This window comes from Aythya ferina, assembly GCF_964211825.1.
Source record: "Aythya ferina genome assembly, chromosome: 29".
NCBI lineage: Eukaryota > Metazoa > Chordata > Aves > Anseriformes > Anatidae > Aythya > Aythya ferina.
The window spans coordinates 2,143,047-2,163,805 of record NC_140326.1 but is presented as its reverse complement, the minus strand read 5'-3'; the positions used below and the strand labels follow the sequence as shown (position 1 = coordinate 2,163,805).

The following is a 20,759-nucleotide window of genomic DNA, read 5'->3' as shown; positions in this document are numbered from 1 at the left end:
AGAACGTTTCTTGGAAAGAAACCAGGAGGAAAACGAGATGTCTGCGCTCTGCTCTCTGGGGAAAGACGCTGGCGCAGGAGGGCTCCAAGGCGGGCGTGAGAGCGGCGGCAGCAGGAGGAGGCTTAGGGGCACACGGCTTGCTGCAGGCCGCACCAATCCCTATTAATGTTTTTTTGGGGGAAAAACACGCCTGGCCGCTGTGGGTTCTTCTCCCAGCAGCAAAACCGTCGCGATGGGCACGGCGGCGCGGAGCTTTGGGGGCTTTGGTCACCCCCAGCACCCCTGGCACTGCTTCCCAGCCCCGCTGCCTCTTGTCCTCCCCTTGCCAGACGGAATTTGCAAAACCCTAGCCTAATTTCGGGGCTGGGAGAACAGAAGTGAGGCGAGGAGGGAGGCTGATGGCCCACGGCCACGCCAGCTCTGCTCCGAGGCGCCGGGGCACGGGCACCGTGGGAGCAGCAGCACGGAACGGTTTTCCCCTCCTTGTGCTCTTCCTGTCAGTTTTACACTGAGGAATTAGCCAAAGTCTTCTGTCTTTTTTTTGACGTTAGAAGCATCAAACAGAGCCTGGAAACGTTTCACAGCCACCCATCGTCGCGGGTGCTCTGCCCAAGGGGCTTTTTCCAGCGATCCGGAGAGCTTGACAAAGGGTTAAGCGTGGAGGAATGCTGAGCAACCGAGCAGGCAGGAAGCGAGTATCTCCAAAGCGTCCCCCCGACCCACAGAAATAACATCAAAACCAAAATCTCAACCCAAGCAGAAATCTGAGCTGGCTGGGAGCGATGCGGCGAATTCCAGCGGGGCTCGGGTGGGAACGGCAGCGTGGGAGAGGGAGAGCCGTAAAAGGTCCAAACACCGGGGTTTTGGGGCTGGTGGGGAGGGAGGGGCGAGGCAGGTTTAGGAGGATTATCTTGTGTTTTAGACAGGGAGATGATGGGACTGGGAAGACAAACTTCTTGGCAGGCAAACGAGCGGCGGTGGGAGCATCGTTCCTTTGGGGCTGAAATGGGGAAATGGGAAAGGGGCTGTGGCGGTGCTGCCGTGGGGGCTGTGCGATCTGCTCGGGGGCTGGCACGCACCTTTAGGTCTGCTCCTGCTCCCTCGTAACATCTGGCAACACAGCATTAAAACATCACCCGAGAAAAGCGGCCAAAAAGCAACGCCTTTCCCATCTCTGCCCCCACGCGCCTATTTCAAAATCTCGCTCCTATTTTGCGTGAGCTCTGCGTTTTTCCCTCTTTTCCCTTCTTAAAGCCCGCGTGCCAAAAACCAAGGCCTCCGAGGTCGCACGGCGAGGGACAGAGGGCGGCCCTGCACGTGGGAGCGCGGCCTTTCACATGGGAAAGTGTGGGGCGGGAGCCAAAAAAAAAATGTGTTTTTTTGTGCGAGGAACCACGCAGCTCGCACCGACGGCTCTGACCCCTCGCGGCACCAAGGGAAGGCACCCAGGGAGCCCGGGAAGGTGCAAAGGGAACCACTGGGGTCCTCTGCTTTAGGCTGCATGGCGTCATTTCCCAGCTTTAATAGGAGGAAGCAAAACTCGAAGGGAAATAAAAAAAAAAAAAAAAACGCAGCTGGTAAATAAGGCTGCGCTGCTAACAATGCCTCGCGCCCGAGCAGATGACATTAGCAGGATTCCTGCGGAAGCAGCCGAAGGACGTTGTTTGGTGCTTCTGCTGCAGAAAAGGAGAAGATGGATGGAGCCACCCTGCGATGGGAGTGGGAGGGAAGCCCCCGGCCTGCTCCCCATGGCGCCTGCACCCATGGGTGCTGGGATGGGGACCCCGCGGTGCCGCGCAGTGGGCGGACAGGTAGGTGGGGTGGGCGCTTCCCGCAGGAGCCCCCCATGGCAGGAGGGGATTTCTGCCAAGAGAAGGAGCCGATCCTCCTGCACGGCGCGGCGTTCTGCTCTAAATAAAGCTTTCCTGCCCTTCCCAGCTGGTTTGTGAGCAGCTCTCGGCACAGCAGGGCGTGCGCGGTGCTGGGAGGGAGGCGCTGAGATGGGAGAAAGGCGGCTGTGAGCGGGGATTCCCAAAAAGCACCCATGGTGCACCCAGGGTTTTCCCTGTTCACGCTGGTGTTTGTTGCACCATCCTCTTGGGGGGCTCCAAGCAGGCTCCGGCCACCACAAAGGGGGTCTCCAGCCCCACGCCGCCCCCCTGCTGCTCCTCGGCTGGGACAGGCGCCGAGACCACCCCTGGCCTTCGTCCCGCACCGCCGACGCTGGGTGGGGAGCCCCAGGAGGATGTCTCCAAGCTGTTTGGTTGGCAAGCATCTGTCCCTTCCTAATTAAACACAGAGCAACGAGCTGGCTCCCAGGCTGGAATGCGGCTCGCTTCCCTTCCCCTCCCCATGGAGATGCTCCTCCAGCCGCGCGCGTCCGGCTGACGCCGAGGGGCCAGCACAGCCCATGGGGGCACCACGAGTTTTGGCCCCGTCGCTCGGTGGTTTCCCCTTGGGGTTCGTGTCCCAGCCACAGGAGCAGCAGCACACGTGTGGAGAGGAAGAGGAGGTTGTGGTAAACCCTAAAGCCAGGGGAGCCTGGATGCCTGCCCCAGCACGGGGTCGTGTGCGTGGCCACAGACAGGGAAGGTGCTGAGAGCACGGGGAGCATCCTCTGAGCTGCTGCACGTTGTGGGGTCGCCCTTCAGGAAGCAAAATGCAGAGAGGAGGGGCTAAAACAGGGCTGTGCTTAAGGCTCGAAGTGTAAAGGGACCTTTTTTTTGCCCTGTTTAACAGCAGCTCCCCGTGGCTGTCCCACGGGGTAGCACAGGGAGCAATCCCAATGAAGCCGAGACCTCAGTTGCTTACCAAGAAATCATGATTTTATTATCTGCATGGGATTCCTCACGGCTCTCGAGCTTCCCGCAGCGCTCTCCGCGTTCCTCCTCCCCCTCTGCCATGAAGCCGAGCAGGGAAATCCAGCAGAGCGCAGGATCCCACCACTTTCCCTTTCCTCTCTTGTTTTCGCCGCTCGCAGACCGCAGGCTTCTGGCAGGGCGGGCGCGGGGAAAGGGCTTCTCAGTGCCCCAGCGCCGCGTACTCGCACTCGGTCTGCAAGAGAGAGCGAGAAGCCGCGCGGTTGGGGCAGCGCTGCGCCTGCAGCTGCAGGGGATGCTTTGCCCGCGCCAAAGCCCCCGGCCGGGCTGCTTGGGAGCTCCTTCCTCCTGCCGTGCCCACAGCCTCGTGCCGGGGGCTGGGGAAGCAGCTCACCTCCGGGCCCCGTCTCGGCACCGCGCGGGCCGGCCTTCGGCGGAGCCGGGCTGCCCAGCACATCAAGGCGAGGACGGCGGCGCCGGGCGGCACGAAGGCCAGCAGCCACAGGAAGCATCCTGCTGCAGGGAGGGACGGGAGGACAAGGAGACGTTGGAATGGGGCACGGAGCTGGCGCCGGGGGCGGCCGGGGAAAGGGAGCAGGGCGGGGAGATGTGGCCAGGGCAGCGTTTGCAGCGTTTCAGCCCAGGGAGACGGGGAAAAGGGGATTTAAGGCTGGAAGAAGCGGGCTTGGTTTCCCTGCAAGCACAGAGCAAAGCCCGCGGTGCCCAGGGGGAGGCTGCTCGAGCTCACCCGTGCCGATGGTCTCGCTGACGATCCTGCCCGTGCCGCGCTCCGTGGCCGTGCAATTCATGGCCCCGTCCCAGCGCTCGGCCAAGACCCAGGTGAGGTTCCAGGCGCCAGGGAGGTGGCACAGCAGGGGGACAAAGTCCGAGGGCTCCTCCGCGTCCACGGGCACCAGGAGGGAGACCTTGGGCTCGGAGGCATCTGAAAGTGAGTGGGAAAACTCAGTGTAACCAGGGATGTCCCCAGGGATGTCCCCAGCACCACCGCACGCTGCCACACTCACCTGTGACGAGGAGCCTGGTCCCGTTCCCAAACTGGGAGTGCAACACAGAGGAGATGCAGTAATAATACCCAGAGTCCTCACGCTGCACATTGCTGATACTCAAGGAGAAAATACCCTGTGCTCTCACCGTCCCTGAGTATCTCCCCTTTGGTTTTGAGGCCTCTGCGCTCCAGTAAATCCATTCCAAGCTGCCATCCGGTTTCTCCCTGTACCAATTGGCACGGTCTGGGTTACCCGAGATGCTGCAGCTCAGCTCGGCCGTTGCCCCAGGGTGCAGCCAGAGCTGTGCCGGGCTCTGCTGGATCCGCAGCTCCTCCGCAGAGGTGGCTCCTGCACGGGGGGAGCGGGTCTGAGCACAGCAGGCAGTGCCATGGGGTCACCCTCGCGCTTCAGGCTGTCGCCTTCTGGCTCCAAACTAGCAGGGTTTGGGGGGGTTTGTGCAAAATTGGCGTTGCACAGCGAGGCAGCAGCACCCCAGGGTTTACCCCACGCAGGTTTAGCGTAGCAGAAAGCGAGGCTGGAGCATTGGTGCAGTGGGACGGGACGGGACGTACCTGTCAGGAGGAGCAGGAGAACCCCGGGCAGGCTGCACATCTCCGCCTGGGGCTGCCCACGCTCCTCGGTCGCCTCTCGGCTCCTGCAAAAGGCTTCGACACGGCACAAGGGAGCCTGGCTGTCGTCTGGGGTCGTGGAGGCACAGAGGGAAGGGGAGGCGATGCCTGGCAAGGGGACGGAGCTCGATGGGCTCCTGCTCGCGGACTGCAATTTAATTGCAGCTCCTCATTGCAGCGGGGGGGTCCTGCTGCGCTTTGTCTGCCTGCGCCTCGCCCCGAGGAGCCCCAGGCATCGTCCCCTGCTTCTTCCTCTCTCGCTTCAGGCTGCAGCAAATCTCAGGAGGCCGTGCCACGTGCACGGGGATGCGTGGAGGCACGGGTCTGTCCTGCAGAGGAGCACAATGAGCTCCGGGGAGGGCGGCGAGGTGCCTCTGGGTGTCTCTCGGAGCTGGAGGAGCAAACTCTGCTCGTGGAGGCTCGGCCTCGTTGCAGCAGCTGGAGGCTGGGTGCGGAGCTGCCGGAGCCGAGGAGCGCTGCGGTCAGCCTCACCTTGTTGATTTTGTCACCTCTCTGCTGTTTGCTCGCACCGAACCCCTGCCCCCCAGCAAACCGTTGGGTCTGAAGGTTTTTGTCGCCAAAGCTGGGCGCTGGGGTAGCAAAGAGCCACGGTTGCCGAACCACAACAGGAAAGCAGGGCAGGGCTGGGGGACCAGAGTTGCCTCTCGCCTTCGGTCCGCGGCCCTTTGAACGTCACCGTTCAGGTCACTTCGGCTGACGTGAGGATGGCTGGGGGGGCCGCGGCTGGGGGTGCAGCTGCCCCCGCCCCGAGGCAGCTCCCCAGCCTCTGCGCTGCGGTTTCCCCAAAGCAAGAGCGGCGGCACGGTGCGCTGTGGTTTGGAGTGCCCAGCGCTGGGGCTGGCTCCTTCCTTCGTCTCGAGAATTTGGGGGTGGGCACCCGAGGGCGTCGCGGGGCCTTTGAGGAGCCACCTGCAGCCCTGAGCGTCACAGAAATGGTTAAAAGCCAAATTTTCCTCCCGGATGTGGGTCTGTGCCAGCAAGCTGACAAGAGCTCTGCACCCAGCGACGCACCCCACAGCTGCCGGCAGCGGCGCGTGGGGAGGACGCATTCCCCGTGGGGACACCGCGTCCTTCGTGGGGACACCGCCTCCTCCGTGGGGACACCGTGTCCTCACGGCTGGGGGACATCGCTGCCAGGACCCCACACTTTGGGTAGCTGCAGGTCCCGGTGCACTCGGCCGCCCTGCAGAAGGACTGGGACGAGCACGCCGATGGCAACCCTGGGTTTCTCCTGCACGAAGGCGCTGCTGGCCACGGGGCTGCTTCTGCTCTGTCTGGGTGAGCATCGGGGCAGGCGCTGGGGAGAGGGGCTCCTCTCGCTTTCTGAGTGCCCCTGGGAGATGGGAGCACCTGCTGGGCTTGGAGAGCAGGCGGTGAATGAGCCCCCGGTCGGTCCCTGCAGCACCGGCAACGTTGCTGGCAGTGCACCAGCCCCAGCCCGTCCTGTTCGTGGAGCCAGGGCATGCGGTGAACATCACCTGCTTTATGGACGAGACGCTTGATGGCAAATACAACATACTCTGGTACCGGCGTGTCCATGGGGAGCGGCCTCGGCTGATCCTCAGCTGCGACCAGGAGGCTCGGGAGGGATTTTCCTGCGAGTACATGAAGGGACACGCTGTGCTGCACATCGCTGCCGCCCACCGTGACCACATTGGCCTCTACCTCTGCGCCTGCATCGCCGGATCCAAGCTGCTCTTCGGCAACGGCACCACGCTGATCGTGGGAGGTAGGGGGGCTGCTGGGCTAAGGGTGGCGGTGGGACCCCAACTTGTACCCATGAGCCCACCCCTGTTAGATGGGGAACCCCAGTGACTGCCCAGTGGATGGTCCCCTCCCATACTGTCCCCAAGTCTCCCCATTGCACAGTCCGCACCCATGTCCCTACAGCAGATGGGACCCCCGTTTCTCCCCATTGCATGGACCCCCCCCATGCCCCTCGTGTCACTAGGAGGGGTCCCCAGGGGGACGCGGGGTCCCTGCCCACATCGCAGCCCACCAAGCCCCTGCTCTCCTCTCTGCAGACAGCTGGAGGGCCCAGAGCTGGGTGCGGGTGCTGGCGCCCCACGGCTCCCCTTCAGACCCCCCCGGCCTGGTCTGTGCCGTGGGCAACGCCAGCGGCCCCGTCCTCGTCTCCTGGCCGGGGGGGCCCCGACCCCAGCAGGTGCTGGGGCTGGGGGGCAGCACAGAGCCGCTCATCAGCCCCGCGGGCATCGCTGGGGGCACCGGGGGGCTCTGCGAGGTGCGCTTCAACGCCTCCGGTCCCCCCGTCCGCAGGAGCGTGGAGCTGCACGGGGCCAAGGGTGAGCATGAGCCTGGGCACCGGGGTGAGCAGGGGACAGGGCAGATGGGGTCACCCCCCCTTCCCGGGGGTTCCTCGGAGCTGGGGAACATGTGGGGAAACTGATGCAATGTTGGGGGTACTGGGGGATGTTGGGGGGCGATGGTGGGATAATGGGGGGCAATGGGGGGATGTTGGGGGTGATGGGGGCATGTTGGGGGTGATGGAGGGATAATGGTGTGATAGGGGGATGTTCGGGGTGATGGGGGGAAGCTGTGTGGTGATGGGGGAATAAGGGGGAGCAATGGGAGGATATTAGGGTATGGGAGAGATCAAGGGGAGGACATTTGGGGTCAGGAGATGGCTGGGACAAGCCGCCCCCCCCCAGGTGCCTGCACGACACCAAGTGCCGTGGCCATGGCCGCAGCCGGGGCGCTGCTGCTGCTCGGCCTCATCCTCGGCATCTCCTGCCTCCTCCGCGCACGGACGGGTAAGGAGCCGAGCAGGGGCTGGGGGTGACGGCCCCCTGTATCCCTTTTTTCCCCTGCTGCCCGGGACCCCACTCCCCAATCCCATCCCCAATTCCCCTCTGTCCCCATGCTGGGGACACGTCTCTGTCCCCACCAGGACTCCGGCCCAGAGCCCCGAACCCTCCTGCACCCCAGCAGCAGCAGGTGAGGCCCTGCGGCACCCGGGGATCCCCACACGGGGCGGTGGCGATAACGGGGCCAGGCACAGCCCCACTGGGGTTGGGGCTGGTCTTGGGGCCGCTCTGATGGCGTTGGTGCCCGCAGGGACAACTGACGTATGCCCAGCTCCGCTTCGCCACCCCAGCGAGGGCAGCGCCGTGACCCACGGGGCTGGGCCCCAAGGCCTCGGTGGCGGCGCCGTGCAGCCCCGGGAGGCTGCGGCTGCCCCGGCCGCCGGGACAGCGGGGAGGAAGGAACGGGACCGAAACTGCAACGAGGGGGCTCGAAGGAGGAGTGATTAACGGGATTGGATGTCAAATGTGGCGTTAATAAAGAGATTGAAACTAAAACGTTGGAGAAACCATTGTATTGAAACTGAATTGAGGAGTAAATAGAGAGAGTGAACCTCAAACGAGGATGAATAATGGGAGTGGACCTCATATGTGGCGTTAATAAAGAGATTGAAACTAAAAGGAGAAGTAAATCGTGGGGTTGAACCTGAAATGGGGAGGAAATCAAGACTAAACTCAAAACTCAACGCCCCCTGCAAGAAACGCCGCTACTGCTGCCTGGGGCTGGGGGGGAAGCCCCAGGCCTGCTCCCCACGGCACCCACGGGTGCTGGCACAGGGACCCCGTGTCCTGCGGGGCCGTGGGGCAGGCGATTCCCGCAGGAGCCCCCTGCGAGGGATTCCCGCGGGTCCTGGCACTGGGGGTTTAGGAGAACAGGGCGGCGCCTGCCCCTCCACTCCCCTCGCCAGGAAGCTGTAGGCCGCCATGAGGTCCCCCCTCAGCTTCCTCTTCTCCAGGCTGAACAGGCCCAGTGCCCTCAGCCGCTCCCCACACGCCTTCCCCTCTAGGCCCTTCGCCATCTTTGTCGCCCTCCTCTGGACACTCTCCAACACTTTCATGTCCTTCGTGTACCGAGGTGCCCAGAGCTGCACTCGGTGCTGAGAATCATGCAGTCAGGGTAACACAGAATCACAGAATTTCTAGGTTGGAAGAGACCTCAAGATCATCGAGTCCAACCTCTGACCTAACACTAACAGTCCCCACTAAACCATATCCCTAAGCTCTACATCTAAACAGCTTCTAAATACCTCCAGGGATGGTGACTCCACCACCTCCTGGGCAGGCCATGCTAGTGCCTGACCACTCTTTGAGACAAGAGGTTTCTCCTGATATCTAATCTCAAGGTGAGCCCGCAGTCCTGCCATGATGTCTGCCAGCTCTCTGAGCACCCTGGGATGAACCCATCCGGACCCATGGACGCGTACGGATCCAGGTGGAGCAGCAAATCCCGCACATGTTCAGGGTCGGTTGGGATCTGATCGTTCCCACCGTCGTGGTCCTCCAGCTCAGGGCACCCTGGGTCCCAAAGCCCATCATAAGCATTTGAAGACGGAGGCAAACAGGGCATTAAATGTTGCAGGGCACCACAAGTTTTGGCCCCGTCGCTCGGTGGTTTCCCCTTGGGGTTCATGTCCCAGCCACAGGAGCAGCAGCACACGTGTGGAGAGGAAGAGGAGGTTGTGGTAAACCCTAAAGCCAGGGGAGCCTGGATGCCTGCCCCAGCACAGGGTTATGCACACAGCCACGGAAAGGGAAGGTGCCGAGAGCACGGGGAGCATCCTCGGAGCCGCTGCACGTTGTGGGGTCGCCCTTCAGGAAGCAAAATGCAGAGAGGAGGGGCTAAAACAGGGCTGTGCTTAAGGCTCGAAGTGTAAAGGGACCTTTATTTTGCCCTGTTCAACAGCAGCTCCCTGTGGCTGTCCCACGGGGTAGCACAGGGAGCAATCCCAATGAAGCCGAGACCTCCGTTGCTTACCAAGAAATCATGATTTTATTATCTGCATGGGATTCCTCACAGCTCTCGAGCTTCACAGCGTTCCTCCTCCCCCTCTGCCATGAAGCCGAGCAGGGAAATCCAGCAGAGCGCAGGATCCCACCACTTTCCCTTTCCTCTCTTGTTTTCGCCGCTCGCAGACCGCAGGCTTCTGGCAGGGCGGGCGCGGGGAAAGGGCTTCTCAGTGCCCCAGCGCCGCGTACTCGCACTCGGTCTGCAAGAGAGAGCGAGAAGCCGCGCGGTTGGGGCAGCGCTGCGCCTGCAGCTGCAGGGGATGCTTTGCCCGCGCCAAAGCCCCCGGCCGGGCTGCTTGGGAGCTCCTTCCTCCTGCCGTGCCCACAGCCTCGTGCCGGGGGCTGGGGAAGCAGCTCACCTCCGGGCCCCGTCTCGGCACCGCGCGGGCCGGCCTTCGGCGGAGCCGGGCTGCCCAGCACATCAAGGCGAGGACGGCGGCGCCGGGCGGCACGAAGGCCAGCAGCCACAGGAAGCATCCTGCTGCAGGGAGGGACGGGAGGACAAGGAGACGTTGGAATGGGGCACGGAGCTGGCGCCGGGGGCGGCCGGGGAAAGGGAGCAGGGCGGGGAGATGTGGCCAGGGCAGCGTTTGCAGCGTTTCAGCACAGGGAGACGGGGAAAAAGGGATTTAAGGCTGGAAGAAGCGGGCTTGGTTTCCCTGCAAGCACAGACCAAGCACAGAGCAACGCCCGCGGTGCCCAGGGGGAGGCTGCTCGAGCTCACCCGTGCCGATGGTCTCGCTGACGATCCTGCCCGTGCCGCGCTCCGTGGCCGTGCAATTCATGGCCCCGTCCCAGCGCTCGGCCAAGACCCAGGTGAGGTTCCAGGCACCGGGGAGGTGGCACAGCAGGGGGACAATGTCCGAGGACTCCTCTGTGTCCACGGGCACCAGGATGGAGACCTTGGGCTCGGAGGCATCTGAAAGTGAGTGGGAAAACCCAGTGTAACCAGGGATGTCCCCAGGGATGTCCCCAGCACCACCGCACGCTGCCACACTCACCTGTGACGAGGAGCCTGGTCCCGTTCCCAAACTGGGAGTGCAACACAGAGGAGATGCAGTAATAATACCCAGAGTCCTCACGCTGCACATTGCTGATAGTCAAGGAGAAAATACCCTGTGCTCTCACCGTCCCTGAGTATCTCCCCTTTGGTTTTGAGGCCTTTGCACTCCAGTGAATCCATTCCAAGCTGCCATCCGGTTTCTCCCTGTACCAATTGGCATGCTCTGGGTCACCCGAGATGTTGCAGCTCAGCTCGGCCGTCGCCCCAGGGTGCAGCCAGAGCTGTGCCGGGCTCTGCTGGATCCGTGGCTCCTCCGCAGAGGTGGCTCCTGCACGGGGGGAGCGGGTCTGAGCACAGCAGGCAGTGCCACGGGGTCACCCTCGCACTTCAGGCTGTCGCCTTCTGGCTCCAAACTAGCAGGGTTTGGGGGGGTTTGGTGCAAAATTGGCGTTGCACAGCGAGGCAGCAGCACCCCAGGGTTTACCCCAAGCGGGTTTAGCATAGCAGAAAGCAAGGCTGGAGCATTGGTGCAGCGGGACGGGACGGGACGTACCTGTCAGGAGGAGCAGGAGAACCCCGGGCAGGCTGCACATCTCCGCCTGGGGCTGCCCACGCTCCTCGGTCGCCTCTCGGCTCCTGAAAAAGGCTTCGACACGGCACAAGGGAGCCTGGCTGTCGTCTGGGGTTGCGGAGGCACAGAGGGAAGGGGAGGCGATGCCTGGCGAGGGGACGGAGCTTTGAAAGCCAAACGGGGCGGCGGGTGCAGCCCCGGCCTCCTTCGCCCCCGCCACAAGTGCTCAATGGGCTCCTGCTCGCGGACTGCAATTTAATTGCAGCTCCTCATTGCAGCGGGGGGGTCCTGCTGCGCTTTGTCTGCCTGCGCCTCGCCCCGAGGAGCCCCAGGCATCGTCCCCTGCTTCTTCCTCTCTCGCTTCAGGCTGCAGCAAATCTCAGGAGGCCGTGCCACGTGCACGGGGATGCGTGGAGGCACGGGTCTGTCCTGCAGAGGAGCACAATGAGCTCCGGGGAGGGCGGCGAGGTGCCTCTGGGTGTCTCTCGGAGCTGGAGGAGCAAACTCTGCTCGTGGAGGCTCGGCCTCGTTGCAGCAGCTGGAGGCTGGGTGCGGAGCTGCCGGAGCCGAGGAGCGCTGCGGTCAGCCTCACCTTGTTGATTTTGTCACCTCTCTGCTGTTTGCTCGCACCGAACCCCTGCCCCCCAGCAAACCGTTGGGTCTGAAGGTTTTTGTCGCCAAAGCTGGGCGCTGGGGTAGCAAAGAGCCACGGTTGCCGAACCACAACAGGAAAGCAGGGCAGGGCTGGGGGACCAGAGTTGCCTCTCGCCTTCGGTCCGCGGCCCTTTGAACGTCACCGTTCAGGTCACTTCGGCTGACGTGAGGATGGCTGGGGGGGCCGCGGCTGGGGGTGCAGCTGCCCCCGCCCCGAGGCAGCTCCCCAGCCTCTGCGCTGCGGTTTCCCCAAAGCAAGAGCGGCGGCACGGTGCGCTGTGGTTTGGAGTGCCCAGCGCTGGGGCTGGCTCCTTCCTTCGTCTCGAGAATTTGGGGGTGGGCACCCGAGGGCGTCGCGGGGCCCTCAAGGGGCCACCTGCGGTCCTGAGTGTCGCAGAAATGGTTAAAAGCCAAATTTTCCTCCCGGATGTGGGTCCGTGCCAGCAAGCTGACAAGAGCTCTGCACCCGGCGATGCACCCCACAGCTGCCGGCAGCGGCGCGTGGGGAGGACGCATTCCCCGTGGGGACACCGCGTCCTTCGTGGGGACACCACGTCCTCACGGCTGGGGGACATCGCTGCCAGGACCCCACGCTTCAGGCAGCACTGGTCCCGGTGCACTCAGCCGCCCTGCAGAATGAGCACACCGATGGCACCCCTGGGTTTCTCCTGCACGAAGGCGCTGCTGGCCCCAGGGCTGCTGCTGCTGCTGTGGCTGGGTGAGAATCGGGGCAGGTACTGGGGAGAGCAGCCCCCGGGATTTGGGAGCACAGGCTGGGCTTGGAGAGCAGGCGGTGAATGAGCCCCCGGTCGGTCCCTACAGCACCGGCAGCACCACTGGATCTACACCAGCCCCAGCCCTTCCTCTTCGTGGAGCCCAGCACTCCGGTGCAGATCAGCTGCATTCTGGGCGAGGGGCTCAATGGCAAACACAATGTGTTCTGGTACCGGCGTGTCCATGGGGAGCGGCCCCGGCTGATCCTCAGCTGCAACCAGCAGGCTCAGCGGGAATTTTCCTGCGAGTACACGAAGGGACGCGCCGTGCTGCACATCGCTGCTGCACACACCAGCCACACCGGCCTCTACCTCTGCGCCTACTACATCAACTCCAGGCTGAAGTTTGGCAATGGCACCACGCTGATTGTGGGAGGTAGGGGGGCTGCTGGTCTGGGGGTGGCGGGTGGGGGGACCCCAACATGTACCCCTGAGCCCTCACTTGTTAGATGGGGACCCCCGTTTCTCCCCATTGCATGGACACGCCCCTATACTCAATGCCCCTCGTGTCACTAGGAGGGGTCCCCAGGGGGACGTGGGGTCCCTGCCCACATCGCAGCCCACCGAGCCCCTGCTCTCCTCTCTGCAGACAGCTGGAGGGCCCAGAGCTGGGTGCAGGTGCTGGCGCCCCACGGCTCCCCTTCAGACCCCCCCGGCCTGGTCTGTGCCGTGGGCAACGCCAGCGGCCCCGTCCTCGTCTCCTGGCCGGGGGGGCCCCGACCCCAGCAGGTGCTGGGGCTGGGGGGCAGCACAGAGCCGCTCATCAGCCCCGCGGGCATCGCCGGGGGCACCGGGGGGCTCTGCGAGGTGCGCTTCAACGCCTCCAGTCCCCCCGTCCGCAGGAGCGTGGAGCTGCACGGGGCCAAGGGTGAGCACGAGCCTGGGCACCGGGGTGAGCAGGGGACAGGGCAGATGGGGTCACCCCCCCTTCCCGGGGGTTCCTCGGAGCTGGGGCACGTGTGGGGAAAGTGAGGCAGTGGGGATGGTGCGGCCCCGGGGATCGGTGGAAGGAAAGGGGACACGTTGGGGGTGATGGTGGGATAATGGGTGGCAATGGGAGAATGTTGGGGGTGATGGGGGGAAGCTGGGGGGCAATGGGGGGAAGCTGGGTGGTGATGAGGGCATGATGGGGAGCGATGGGGGAATAATGGGATGATAGGGGGATGTTGGGGTACGGGAGAGGTCAGTGTGGAGGCATGGGTTCAGGAGATGGCTGGGACAAGCGGCCCCCCCCAGGTGCCTGCACGACACCAAGTGCCGTGGCCATGGCCATAGCCAGGGCGCTGCTGCTGCTCGGCCTCATCCTCGGCGTCTGCTGCCTCCTTCGTGCATGGAGGGGTAAGGAGCCGAGCAGGGGCTGGGGGTGATGGACCCCCCTGCCTCCTGGCAACCCCTGCTGCCCTACATCCCACTCCCCCATCCCATCCCATCCCCAATTCCCCTCCATCCCCATGCTGGGGACACGTCTCTGTCCCCGCCAGGACTCCGGCCCAGAGCTCAAGACACTCCTGCAAGCCCAGCACCAGCAGGTGAGGCCATGCGGCCCCCGGGGGTCCCCACATGGGATGGTGATAGCGAGGCCAGGTCAGGGACAGTGTCAGGCACCAGGGGCCAGGCACAGCCCCACTGGGGTTGGGGCCAGGCCTGGGGCCGCTCTGATGGCATTGGTGCCCACAGGGAGAGCTGACGTACGCCCAGCTCCGCTTCGCCACCCCAGCCAGGGCAGCGCCGTGACCCACGGGGCTGGGCCCCAAGGCCTCGGTGGCGGCGCCGTGCAGCCCCGGGAGGCTGCGGCTGCCCCGGCCGCCGGGACAGCGGGGAGGAAGGAAAGGGACTGAAACTGCAACGAGGGGGCTCGAAGGAGGAGTGATTAACGGGATTGGATGTCAAATGTGGCGTTAATAAAGAGATTGAAACAAAAACATTGGAGAAACCATTGTATTGAAACTGAATTGAGGAGTAAATAGAGAGAGTGAACCTCAAACGAGGATGAATAATGGGAGTGGACCTCATATGTGGCGTTAATAAAGAGATTGAAACTAAAAGGAGAAGTAAATCGTGGGGTTGAACCTGAAATGGGGAGGAAATCAAGACTAAACTCAAAACTCAACGCCCCCTGCAAGAAACGCCGCTACTGCTGCCTGGGGCTGGGGGGGAAGCCCCAGGCCTGCTCCCCACGGCACCCACGGGTGCTGGCACAGGGACCCCGTGTCCTGCGGGGCCGTGGGGCAGGCAATTCCCGCAGGAGCCCCCTGCGAGGGATTCCCGCGGGTCCTGGCACTGGGGAGTTAGGAGAACAGGGCGGCGCCTGCCCCTCCACTCCCCTCGCCAGGAAGCTGTAGGCCGCCATGAGGTCCCCCCTCAGCTTCCTCTTCTCCAGGCTGAACAGGCCCAGTGCCCTCAGCCGCTCCCCACACGCCTTCCCCTCTAGGCCCTTCGCCATCTTTGTCGCCCTCCTCTGGACACTCTCCAACACTTTCATGTCCTTCGTGTACCAAGGTGCCCAGAGCTGCACTCAGTAATGAATCATACAGTCAGGGTAACACAGAATCACAGAATTTCTAGGTTGGAAGAGACCTCAAGATCATCGAGTCCAACCTCTGACCTAACACTAACAGTCCCCACTAAACCATATCCCTAAGCTCTACATCTAAACAGCTTCTAAATACCTCCAGGGATGGTGACTCCACCACCTCCTGGGCAGGCCATGCTAGTGCCTGACCACTCTTTGAGACAAGAGGGTTCTCCTGATATCTAATCTCAAGGTGAGCCCGCAGTCCTGCCATGATGTCTGCCAGCTCTCTGAGCACCCTGGGATGAACCCATCCGGACCCATGGACGCGTACGGATCCAGGTGGAGCAGCAAATCCCGCACACGTTCAGGGTCGGTTGGGATCTGATCGTTCCCACCGTCATGGTCCTCCAGCTCAGGGCACCCTGGGTCCCGAAGCCCATCATAAGCATTTGAAGACGGAGGCAAACAGGGCATTAAATGTTGCAGGGCACCACAAGTTTTGGCCCCGTCGCTCGGTGGTTTCCCCTTGGGGTTCATGTCCCAGCCACAGGAGCAGCAGCACACGTGTGGAGAGGAAGAGGAGGTTGCGGTAAACCCTAAAGCCAGGGGAGCCTGGATGCCTGCCCCAGCACGGGGTCGTGTGCGTGGCCACAGACAGGGAAGGTGCTGAGAGCATGGGGAGCATCCTCGGAGCTGCTGCACGTTGTGGGGTCGCCCTTCAGGAAGCAAAATGCAGAGAGGAGGGGCTAAAACAGGGCTGTGCTTAAGGCTCGAAGTGTAAAGGGACCTTTTTTTTGCCCTGTTTAACAGCAGCTCCCTGTGGCTGTCCCACGGGGTAGCACAGGGAGCAATCCCAATGAAGCCGAGACCTCCGTTGCTTACCAAGAAATCATGATTTTATTATCTGCATGGGATTCCTCACGGCTCTCGAGCTTCCCGCAGCGCTCTCCGCGTTCCTCCTCCCCCTCTGCCATGAAGCCGAGCAGGGAAATCCAGCAGAGCGCAGGATCCCACCACTTTCCCTTTCCTCTCTTGTTTTCGCCGCTCGCAGACCGCAGGCTTCTGGCAGGGCGGGCGCGGGGAAAGGGCTTCTCAGTGCCCCAGCGCCGCGTACTCGCACTCGGTCTGCAAGAGAGAGCGAGAAGCCGCGCGGTTGGGGCAGCGCTGCGCCTGCAGCTGCAGGGGATGCTTTGCCCGCGCCAAAGCCCCCGGCCGGGCTGCTTGGGAGCTCCTTCCTCCTGCCGTGCCCACAGCCTCGTGCCGGGGGCTGGGGAAGCAGCTCACCTCCGGGCCCCGTCTCGGCACCGCGCGGGCCGGCCTTCGGCGGAGCCGGGCTGCCCAGCACATCAAGGCGAGGACGGCGGCGCCGGGCGGCACGAAGGCCAGCAGCCACAGGAAGCATCCTGCTGCAGGGAGGGACGGGAGGACAAGGAGACGTTGGAATGGGGCACGGAGCTGGCGCCGGGGGCGGCCGATGAAAGGGAGCAGGGCGGGGAGATGTGGCCAGGGCAGCGTTTGCAGCGTTTCGGCACAGGGAGACGGGGAAAAAGGGATTTAAGGCTGGAAGAAGCGGGCTTGGAGTCCCTGCAAGCACAGACCAAGCACAGAGCAACGCCCGCGGTGCCCAGGGGGAGGCTGCTCGAGCTCACCCGTGCCGATGGTCTCGCTGACGATCCTGCCCGTGCCGCGCTCCGTGGCCGTGCAATTCATGGCCCCGTCCCAGCGCTCGGCCAAGACCCAGGTGAGGTTCCAGGCGCCAGGGAGGTGGCACAGCAGGGGGACAAAGTCCGAGGGCTCCTCCGCGTCCACGGGCACCAGGAGGGAGACCTTGGGCTCGGAGGCATCTGAAAGTGAGTGGGAAATCCCAGTGTCCCCAGGGATGTCCCCAGGGATGTCCCCAGGGATGTCCCCAGGGATGTCCCCAGCACCACCACACGCTGCCACACTCACCTGTGACGAGGAGCCTGGTCCCGTTCCCAAACTGGGAGTGCAACACGAAGGAGGTGCAGTAATAATACCCAGAGTCCTCACGCTGCACATTGCTGATACTCAAGGAGAAAATACCCTGTGCTCTCATCGTCCCTGAGTATCTCCCCTTTGGTTTTGAGGCCTTTGCGCTCCAGTAAATCCATTCCAAGCTGCCATCCGGCTTCTCCCTGTACCAATTGGCACGGTCTGGGTCACCCGAGATGTTGCAGCTCAGCTCGGCCGTCGCCCCAGGGTGCAGCCAGAGCTGTGCCGGGCTCTGCTGGATCCGTGGCTCCTCCGCAGAGGTGGCTCCTGCACAGGGGGAGCGGGTCTGAGCGCAGCAGGCAGTGCCACGGGGTCACCCTCACGCTTCAGGCTGTCGCCTTCTGGCTCCAAACTAGCAGGGTTTGGGGGGGTTTGGTGCAAAATTGGCGTTGCACAGCGAGGCAGCAGCACCCCGGGGTTTACCCCACGCAGGTTTAGTATAGCAGAAAGCGAGGCTGGAGCATTGGTGCAGCGGGACGGGATGGGACGTACCTGTCAGGAGGAGCAGGAGAACCCCGGGCAGGCTGCACATCTCCGCCTGGGGCTGCCCACGCTCCTCGGTCGCCTCTCGGCTCCTGCAAAAGGCTTCGACACGGCACAAGGGAGCCTGGCTGTCGTCTGGGGTCGTGGAGGCACAGAGGGAAGGGGAGGCGATGCCTGGCGAGGGGACGGAGCTTCGAAAGCCAAACGGGGCGTCGGGCGCAGCCCCGGCCTCCTTCGCCCCCGCCACAAGTGCTCAATGGGCTCCTGCTCGCGGACTGCAATTTAATTGCAGCTCCTCATTGCAGCGGGGGGGTCCTGCTGCGCTTTGTCTGCCTGCGCCTCGCCCCGAGGAGCCCCAGGCATCGTCCCCTGCTTCTTCCTCTCTCGCTTCAGGCTGCAGCAAATCTCAGGAGGCCGTGCCACGTGCACGGGGATGCGTGGAGGCACGGGTCTGCTCTGGAGAGGAGCACAACGAGCACCGGGGAGGGCGGCGAGGTGCCTCTGGGTGTCTCTCGGAGCTGGAGGAGCAAACTCTGCTCGTGGAGGCTCGGCCTCGTTGCAGCAGCTGGAGGCTGGGTGCGGAGCTGCCGGAGCCGAGGAGCGCTGCGGTCAGCCTCACCTTGTTGATTTTGTCACCTCTCTGCTGTTTGCTCGCACCGAACCCCTGCCCCCCAGCAAACCGTTGGGTCTGAAGGTTTTTGTCGCCAAAGCTGGGCGCTGGGGTAGCAAAGAGCCACGGTTGCCGAACCACAACAGGAAAGCAGGGCAGGGCTGGGGGACCAGAGTTGCCTCTCGCCTTCGGGCCGCGGCCCTTTGAACGTCACCGTTCAGGTCACTTCGGCTGACGTGAGGATGGCTGGGGGGGCCGCGGCTGGGGGTGCAGCCGCCCCCGCCCCGAGGCAGCTCCCCAGCCTCTGCGCTGCGGTTTCCCCAAAGCAAGAGCGGCGGCACGGTGCGCTGTGGTTTGGAGTGCCCAGCGCTGGGGCTGGCTCCTTCCTTTGTCTCGAGAATTTGGGGGTGGGCACCCGAGGGCGTCGCGGGGCCTTTGAGGAGCCACCTGCAGCCCTGAGCGTCACAGAAATGGTTAAAAGCCAAATTTTCCTCCCGGATGTGGGTCCGTGCCAGCAAGCTGACAAGAGCTCTGCACCCGGCGATGCACCCCACAGCTGCCGGCAGCGGCGCGTGGGGAGGACGCATTCCCCGTGGGGACACCGCGTCCTTCGTGGGGACACCACGTCCTCCATGGGGACACCGCGTCCTCACAGCTGGGGGACATCGCTGCCAAGACCCCACACTTTGGGTAGCTGCAGGTCCCGGTGTACTCAGCAACCCTGCAGAAGGACTGGGACGAACACAACAATGGCACCCCTGGGTTCCTCCTGTACGAAGGCGCTGCTGGCCACGGGGCTGCTGCTGCTGCTGTGGCTGGGTGAGAATCGGGGCAGGCTCTGGGGAGAGGGGCTCCTCTTCCTTCCCAAGCTGCCCCTGGGAGATGGGAGCACAGGCTGGGCTTGGAGAGCAGGCGGTGAATGAGCCCCCGGTCGGTCCCTGCAGCACCGGCAACGTTGCTGGCAGTGCAGCAGCCCCAGCCCTTCCTCTTCGTGGAGCCCAGCACTCCGGTGGAGATCAGCTGCATTCTGGGCGAGGGGCTCGATGGCAAAAGCAAGGTGTTCTGGTACCGGCGTGTCCATGGGGAGCGGCCCTGGCTGATCCTCAGCTGCAACCAGCAGGCTCAGGGGGAATTTTCCTGCGAGTACACGAAGGGACGCGCCGTGCTGCACATCGCTGCCGCCCGCCGTGACCACACCGGCCTCTACCTCTGCGCCTGCATCTCCGGATCCAAGCTGCTCTTCGGCAACGGCACCACGCTGATCGTGGGAGGTAGGGGGGCTGCTGGGCTGGGGGTGGTGTGGGGACCCCAACATGTACCCCTGAGCCCTCACTTGTTAGATGGGGAACCCCCCAAGTCTCCCCATTGCACGGTCCGCACCCATGTCCCTACAGCAGATGGGACCCCCGTTTCTCCCCATTGCATGGACCCCCCCCATGCCCCTCGTGTCACTAGGAGGGGTCCCCAGGGGGACGCGGGGTCCCTGCCCACATCGCAGCCCACCGAGCCCCTGCTCTCCTCTCTGCAGACAGCTGGAGGGCCCAGAGCTGGGTGCGGGTGCTGGCGCCCCACGGCTCCCCTTCAGACCCCCCCGGCCTGGTCTGTGCCGTGGGCAACGCCAGCGGCCCCGTCCTCGTCTCCTGGCCGGGGGGGCCCCGACCCCAGCAGGTGCTGGGGCTGGGGGGCAGCACAGAGCCGCTCATCAGCCCCGCGGGCATCGCCGGGGGCACCGGGGGGCTCTGCGAGGTGCGCTTCAATGCCTCCGGTCCCCCCGTCCGCAGGAGCGTGGAGCTGCACGGGGCCAAGGGTGAGCACGAGCCTGGGCACCAGGGTGAGCAGGGGACAGGGCAGATGGGGTCACCCCCCCTTCCCCATCAGCTTCTCGGAGCTGGGGAACATGTGGGGAAACTGATGCAATGTTGGGGGTAATGGGGGATGTTGGGGGGTGATGGGGGGATAATGGGGGGCAATGGGGGGATGTTGGGGGTGATGGAGGGATAATGGTGTGATAGGGGGATGTTCGGGGTGATGGGGGGAAGCTGTGTGGTGATGGGGGAATAAGGGGGAGCAATGGGAGGATATTAGGGTATGGGAGAGATCAAGGGAGGGACATGGGGGTCAGGAGATGGCTGGGACAAGTTGCCCCCCCCAGGTGCCTGCACGACACCAAGTGCCGTGGCCATGGCCGCAGCCGGGGCGCTGCTGCTGCTCGGCCTCATCCTCGGCATCTCCTGCCTCCTCCGCGCACGGACGGGTAAGGAGACGAGCAGGGGCTGCTTGTGACGGCCCCCCATGCCCCCTTTTTCCCCTGCTGCCCTACACCCCGCTCCCCCATCCCATCCCATCCCCAATTCCCCTTCGTCCCCATGCTGGGGACACGTCTCTGTCCCCGCCAGGACTCCGGCCCAGAGCCCCGAACCCTCCTGCACCCCAGCAGCAGCAGGTGAGGCCCTGCAGCACCCGGGGGTCCCCACACGGGGCGGTGGCAATAGCCCGTACAGGCACAGCCCCATAAGGGTTGGGGGCTGGTCTTAGGGCCGCTCTGATGGCGTTGGTGCCCGCAGGGAGAGCTGACGTACGCCCAGCTCCGCTTCGCCACCCCAGCGAGGGCAGCGCCGTGACCCATGGGGCTGGGCCCCAAGGCCTCGGTGGCGGCGCCGTGCAGCCCCGGGAGGCTGCGGCTGCCCCGGCCGCCGGGACAGCGGGGAGGAAGGAATGGGACTGAACATCCAAGGAGGGGGCTCGAAGGAGAAGTAAATGGCGGGATTGGACCTCAAATGTGGTGTTAATAAAGAGATTGAAACTAAAATAATTGATTAAACATTGTATTGA

At 63.8% G+C, this 20,759-nt stretch overlaps 5 protein-coding genes across 6 annotated transcripts; 2 read left to right on the top strand and 3 right to left on the bottom strand.

The window, feature by feature from the left end:
• Positions 1 to 143: 143 nt before the first annotated feature.
• Positions 144 to 7,796, top strand: LOC311425086 (uncharacterized protein). The gene is made up of 7 exons (XM_084500588.1): positions 144 to 1,811; positions 5,633 to 5,754; positions 5,879 to 6,205; positions 6,501 to 6,779; positions 7,146 to 7,247; positions 7,385 to 7,431; positions 7,552 to 7,796. The coding sequence occupies exons 1-7, from the start codon at positions 1,621 to 1,623 to the stop codon at positions 7,606 to 7,608; spliced, it is 1,125 nt and encodes a 374-aa protein (XP_084356714.1). The 5' UTR covers positions 144 to 1,620; the 3' UTR covers positions 7,609 to 7,796.
• LOC311425088 (M1-specific T cell receptor beta chain-like) lies at positions 2,808 to 4,774 on the bottom strand. Its single transcript, XM_084500590.1, has 5 exons — positions 4,399 to 4,774; positions 3,845 to 4,174; positions 3,568 to 3,762; positions 3,214 to 3,335; positions 2,808 to 3,054 (listed from the first exon to the last, which is right to left on the bottom strand). Exons 1-5 carry the CDS (start codon positions 4,436 to 4,438, stop codon positions 3,022 to 3,024), a joined length of 720 nt encoding a protein of 239 aa, XP_084356716.1. The 5' UTR covers positions 4,439 to 4,774; the 3' UTR covers positions 2,808 to 3,021.
• Positions 7,797 to 8,882: 1,086 nt separating the features above from the next.
• Positions 8,883 to 10,686, bottom strand: LOC311425194 (uncharacterized protein). Its single transcript, XM_084500795.1, has 3 exons — positions 10,030 to 10,686; positions 9,665 to 9,786; positions 8,883 to 9,505 (listed from the first exon to the last, which is right to left on the bottom strand). The coding sequence occupies exons 1-3, from the start codon at positions 10,394 to 10,396 to the stop codon at positions 9,473 to 9,475; spliced, it is 522 nt and encodes a 173-aa protein (XP_084356921.1). The 5' UTR covers positions 10,397 to 10,686; the 3' UTR covers positions 8,883 to 9,472.
• Positions 10,687 to 11,758: 1,072 nt separating this feature from the next.
• LOC311425085 (uncharacterized protein) lies at positions 11,759 to 20,739 on the top strand (the record flags this gene model as incomplete). 2 transcript variants are annotated; one of them, XM_084500587.1, is made up of 6 exons in its annotated part: positions 11,759 to 12,251; positions 12,356 to 12,682; positions 19,456 to 19,758; positions 20,080 to 20,181; positions 20,324 to 20,370; positions 20,492 to 20,739. In XM_084500587.1, the coding sequence occupies 6 exons, from the start codon at positions 11,933 to 11,935 to the stop codon at positions 20,546 to 20,548; spliced, it is 1,155 nt and encodes a 384-aa protein (XP_084356713.1). In that variant the 3' UTR covers positions 20,549 to 20,739. The 2 variants fall into 2 exon arrangements, with proteins under 2 accessions (XP_084356713.1, XP_084356712.1); XM_084500586.1 differs by lacking the exons at positions 11,759 to 12,251; positions 12,356 to 12,682 and adding exons at positions 18,170 to 18,746; positions 18,872 to 19,198 and having other exon boundaries at positions 19,456 to 19,734.
• On the bottom strand, positions 15,700 to 17,880 carry LOC311425087 (M1-specific T cell receptor beta chain-like). The gene is made up of 5 exons (XM_084500589.1): positions 17,327 to 17,880; positions 16,772 to 17,101; positions 16,471 to 16,665; positions 16,106 to 16,227; positions 15,700 to 15,946 (listed from the first exon to the last, which is right to left on the bottom strand). Exons 1-5 carry the CDS (start codon positions 17,364 to 17,366, stop codon positions 15,914 to 15,916), a joined length of 720 nt encoding a protein of 239 aa, XP_084356715.1. The 5' UTR covers positions 17,367 to 17,880; the 3' UTR covers positions 15,700 to 15,913.
• Positions 20,740 to 20,759: the final 20 nt, after the last annotated feature.

Excerpts from the sequence above, each read along its gene's own strand:
- LOC311425086 (XM_084500588.1), top strand. The coding sequence starts at position 1,621 with ATGACATTAGCAGGATTCCTGCGGAAGCAGCCGAAGGACGTTGTTTGG. Across the intron at positions 7,248-7,384 it reads CCTCCTCCGCGCACGGACGG|GACTCCGGCCCAGAGCCCCG; the intron begins GTAAGGAGCCGA and ends TGTCCCCACCAG. Across the intron at positions 7,432-7,551 it reads CTGCACCCCAGCAGCAGCAG|GGACAACTGACGTATGCCCA; the intron begins GTGAGGCCCTGC and ends TGGTGCCCGCAG.
- LOC311425088 (XM_084500590.1), bottom strand. The coding sequence starts at position 4,438 with ATGTGCAGCCTGCCCGGGGTTCTCCTGCTCCTCCTGACAG. Across the intron at positions 4,175-4,398 it reads TCTCCTGCTCCTCCTGACAG|GAGCCACCTCTGCGGAGGAG; the intron begins GTACGTCCCGTC and ends CCCCCCGTGCAG. Across the intron at positions 3,336-3,567 it reads CAGCGAGACCATCGGCACGG|CAGGATGCTTCCTGTGGCTG; the intron begins GTGAGCTCGAGC and ends CCCTCCCTGCAG.
- LOC311425194 (XM_084500795.1), bottom strand. The coding sequence starts at position 10,396 with ATGTGCAGCGTGAGGACTCTGGGTATTATTACTGCATCTCCTCTGTGT. Across the intron at positions 9,787-10,029 it reads CAGCGAGACCATCGGCACGG|CAGGATGCTTCCTGTGGCTG; the intron begins GTGAGCTCGAGC and ends CCCTCCCTGCAG. Across the intron at positions 9,506-9,664 it reads TGCCGAGACGGGGCCCGGAG|ACCGAGTGCGAGTACGCGGC; the intron begins GTGAGCTGCTTC and ends TCTCTCTTGCAG.
- LOC311425087 (XM_084500589.1), bottom strand. The coding sequence starts at position 17,366 with ATGTGCAGCCTGCCCGGGGTTCTCCTGCTCCTCCTGACAG. Across the intron at positions 16,666-16,771 it reads GACCAGGCTCCTCGTCACAG|ATGCCTCCGAGCCCAAGGTC; the intron begins GTGAGTGTGGCA and ends ACTCACTTTCAG. Across the intron at positions 15,947-16,105 it reads TGCCGAGACGGGGCCCGGAG|ACCGAGTGCGAGTACGCGGC; the intron begins GTGAGCTGCTTC and ends TCTCTCTTGCAG.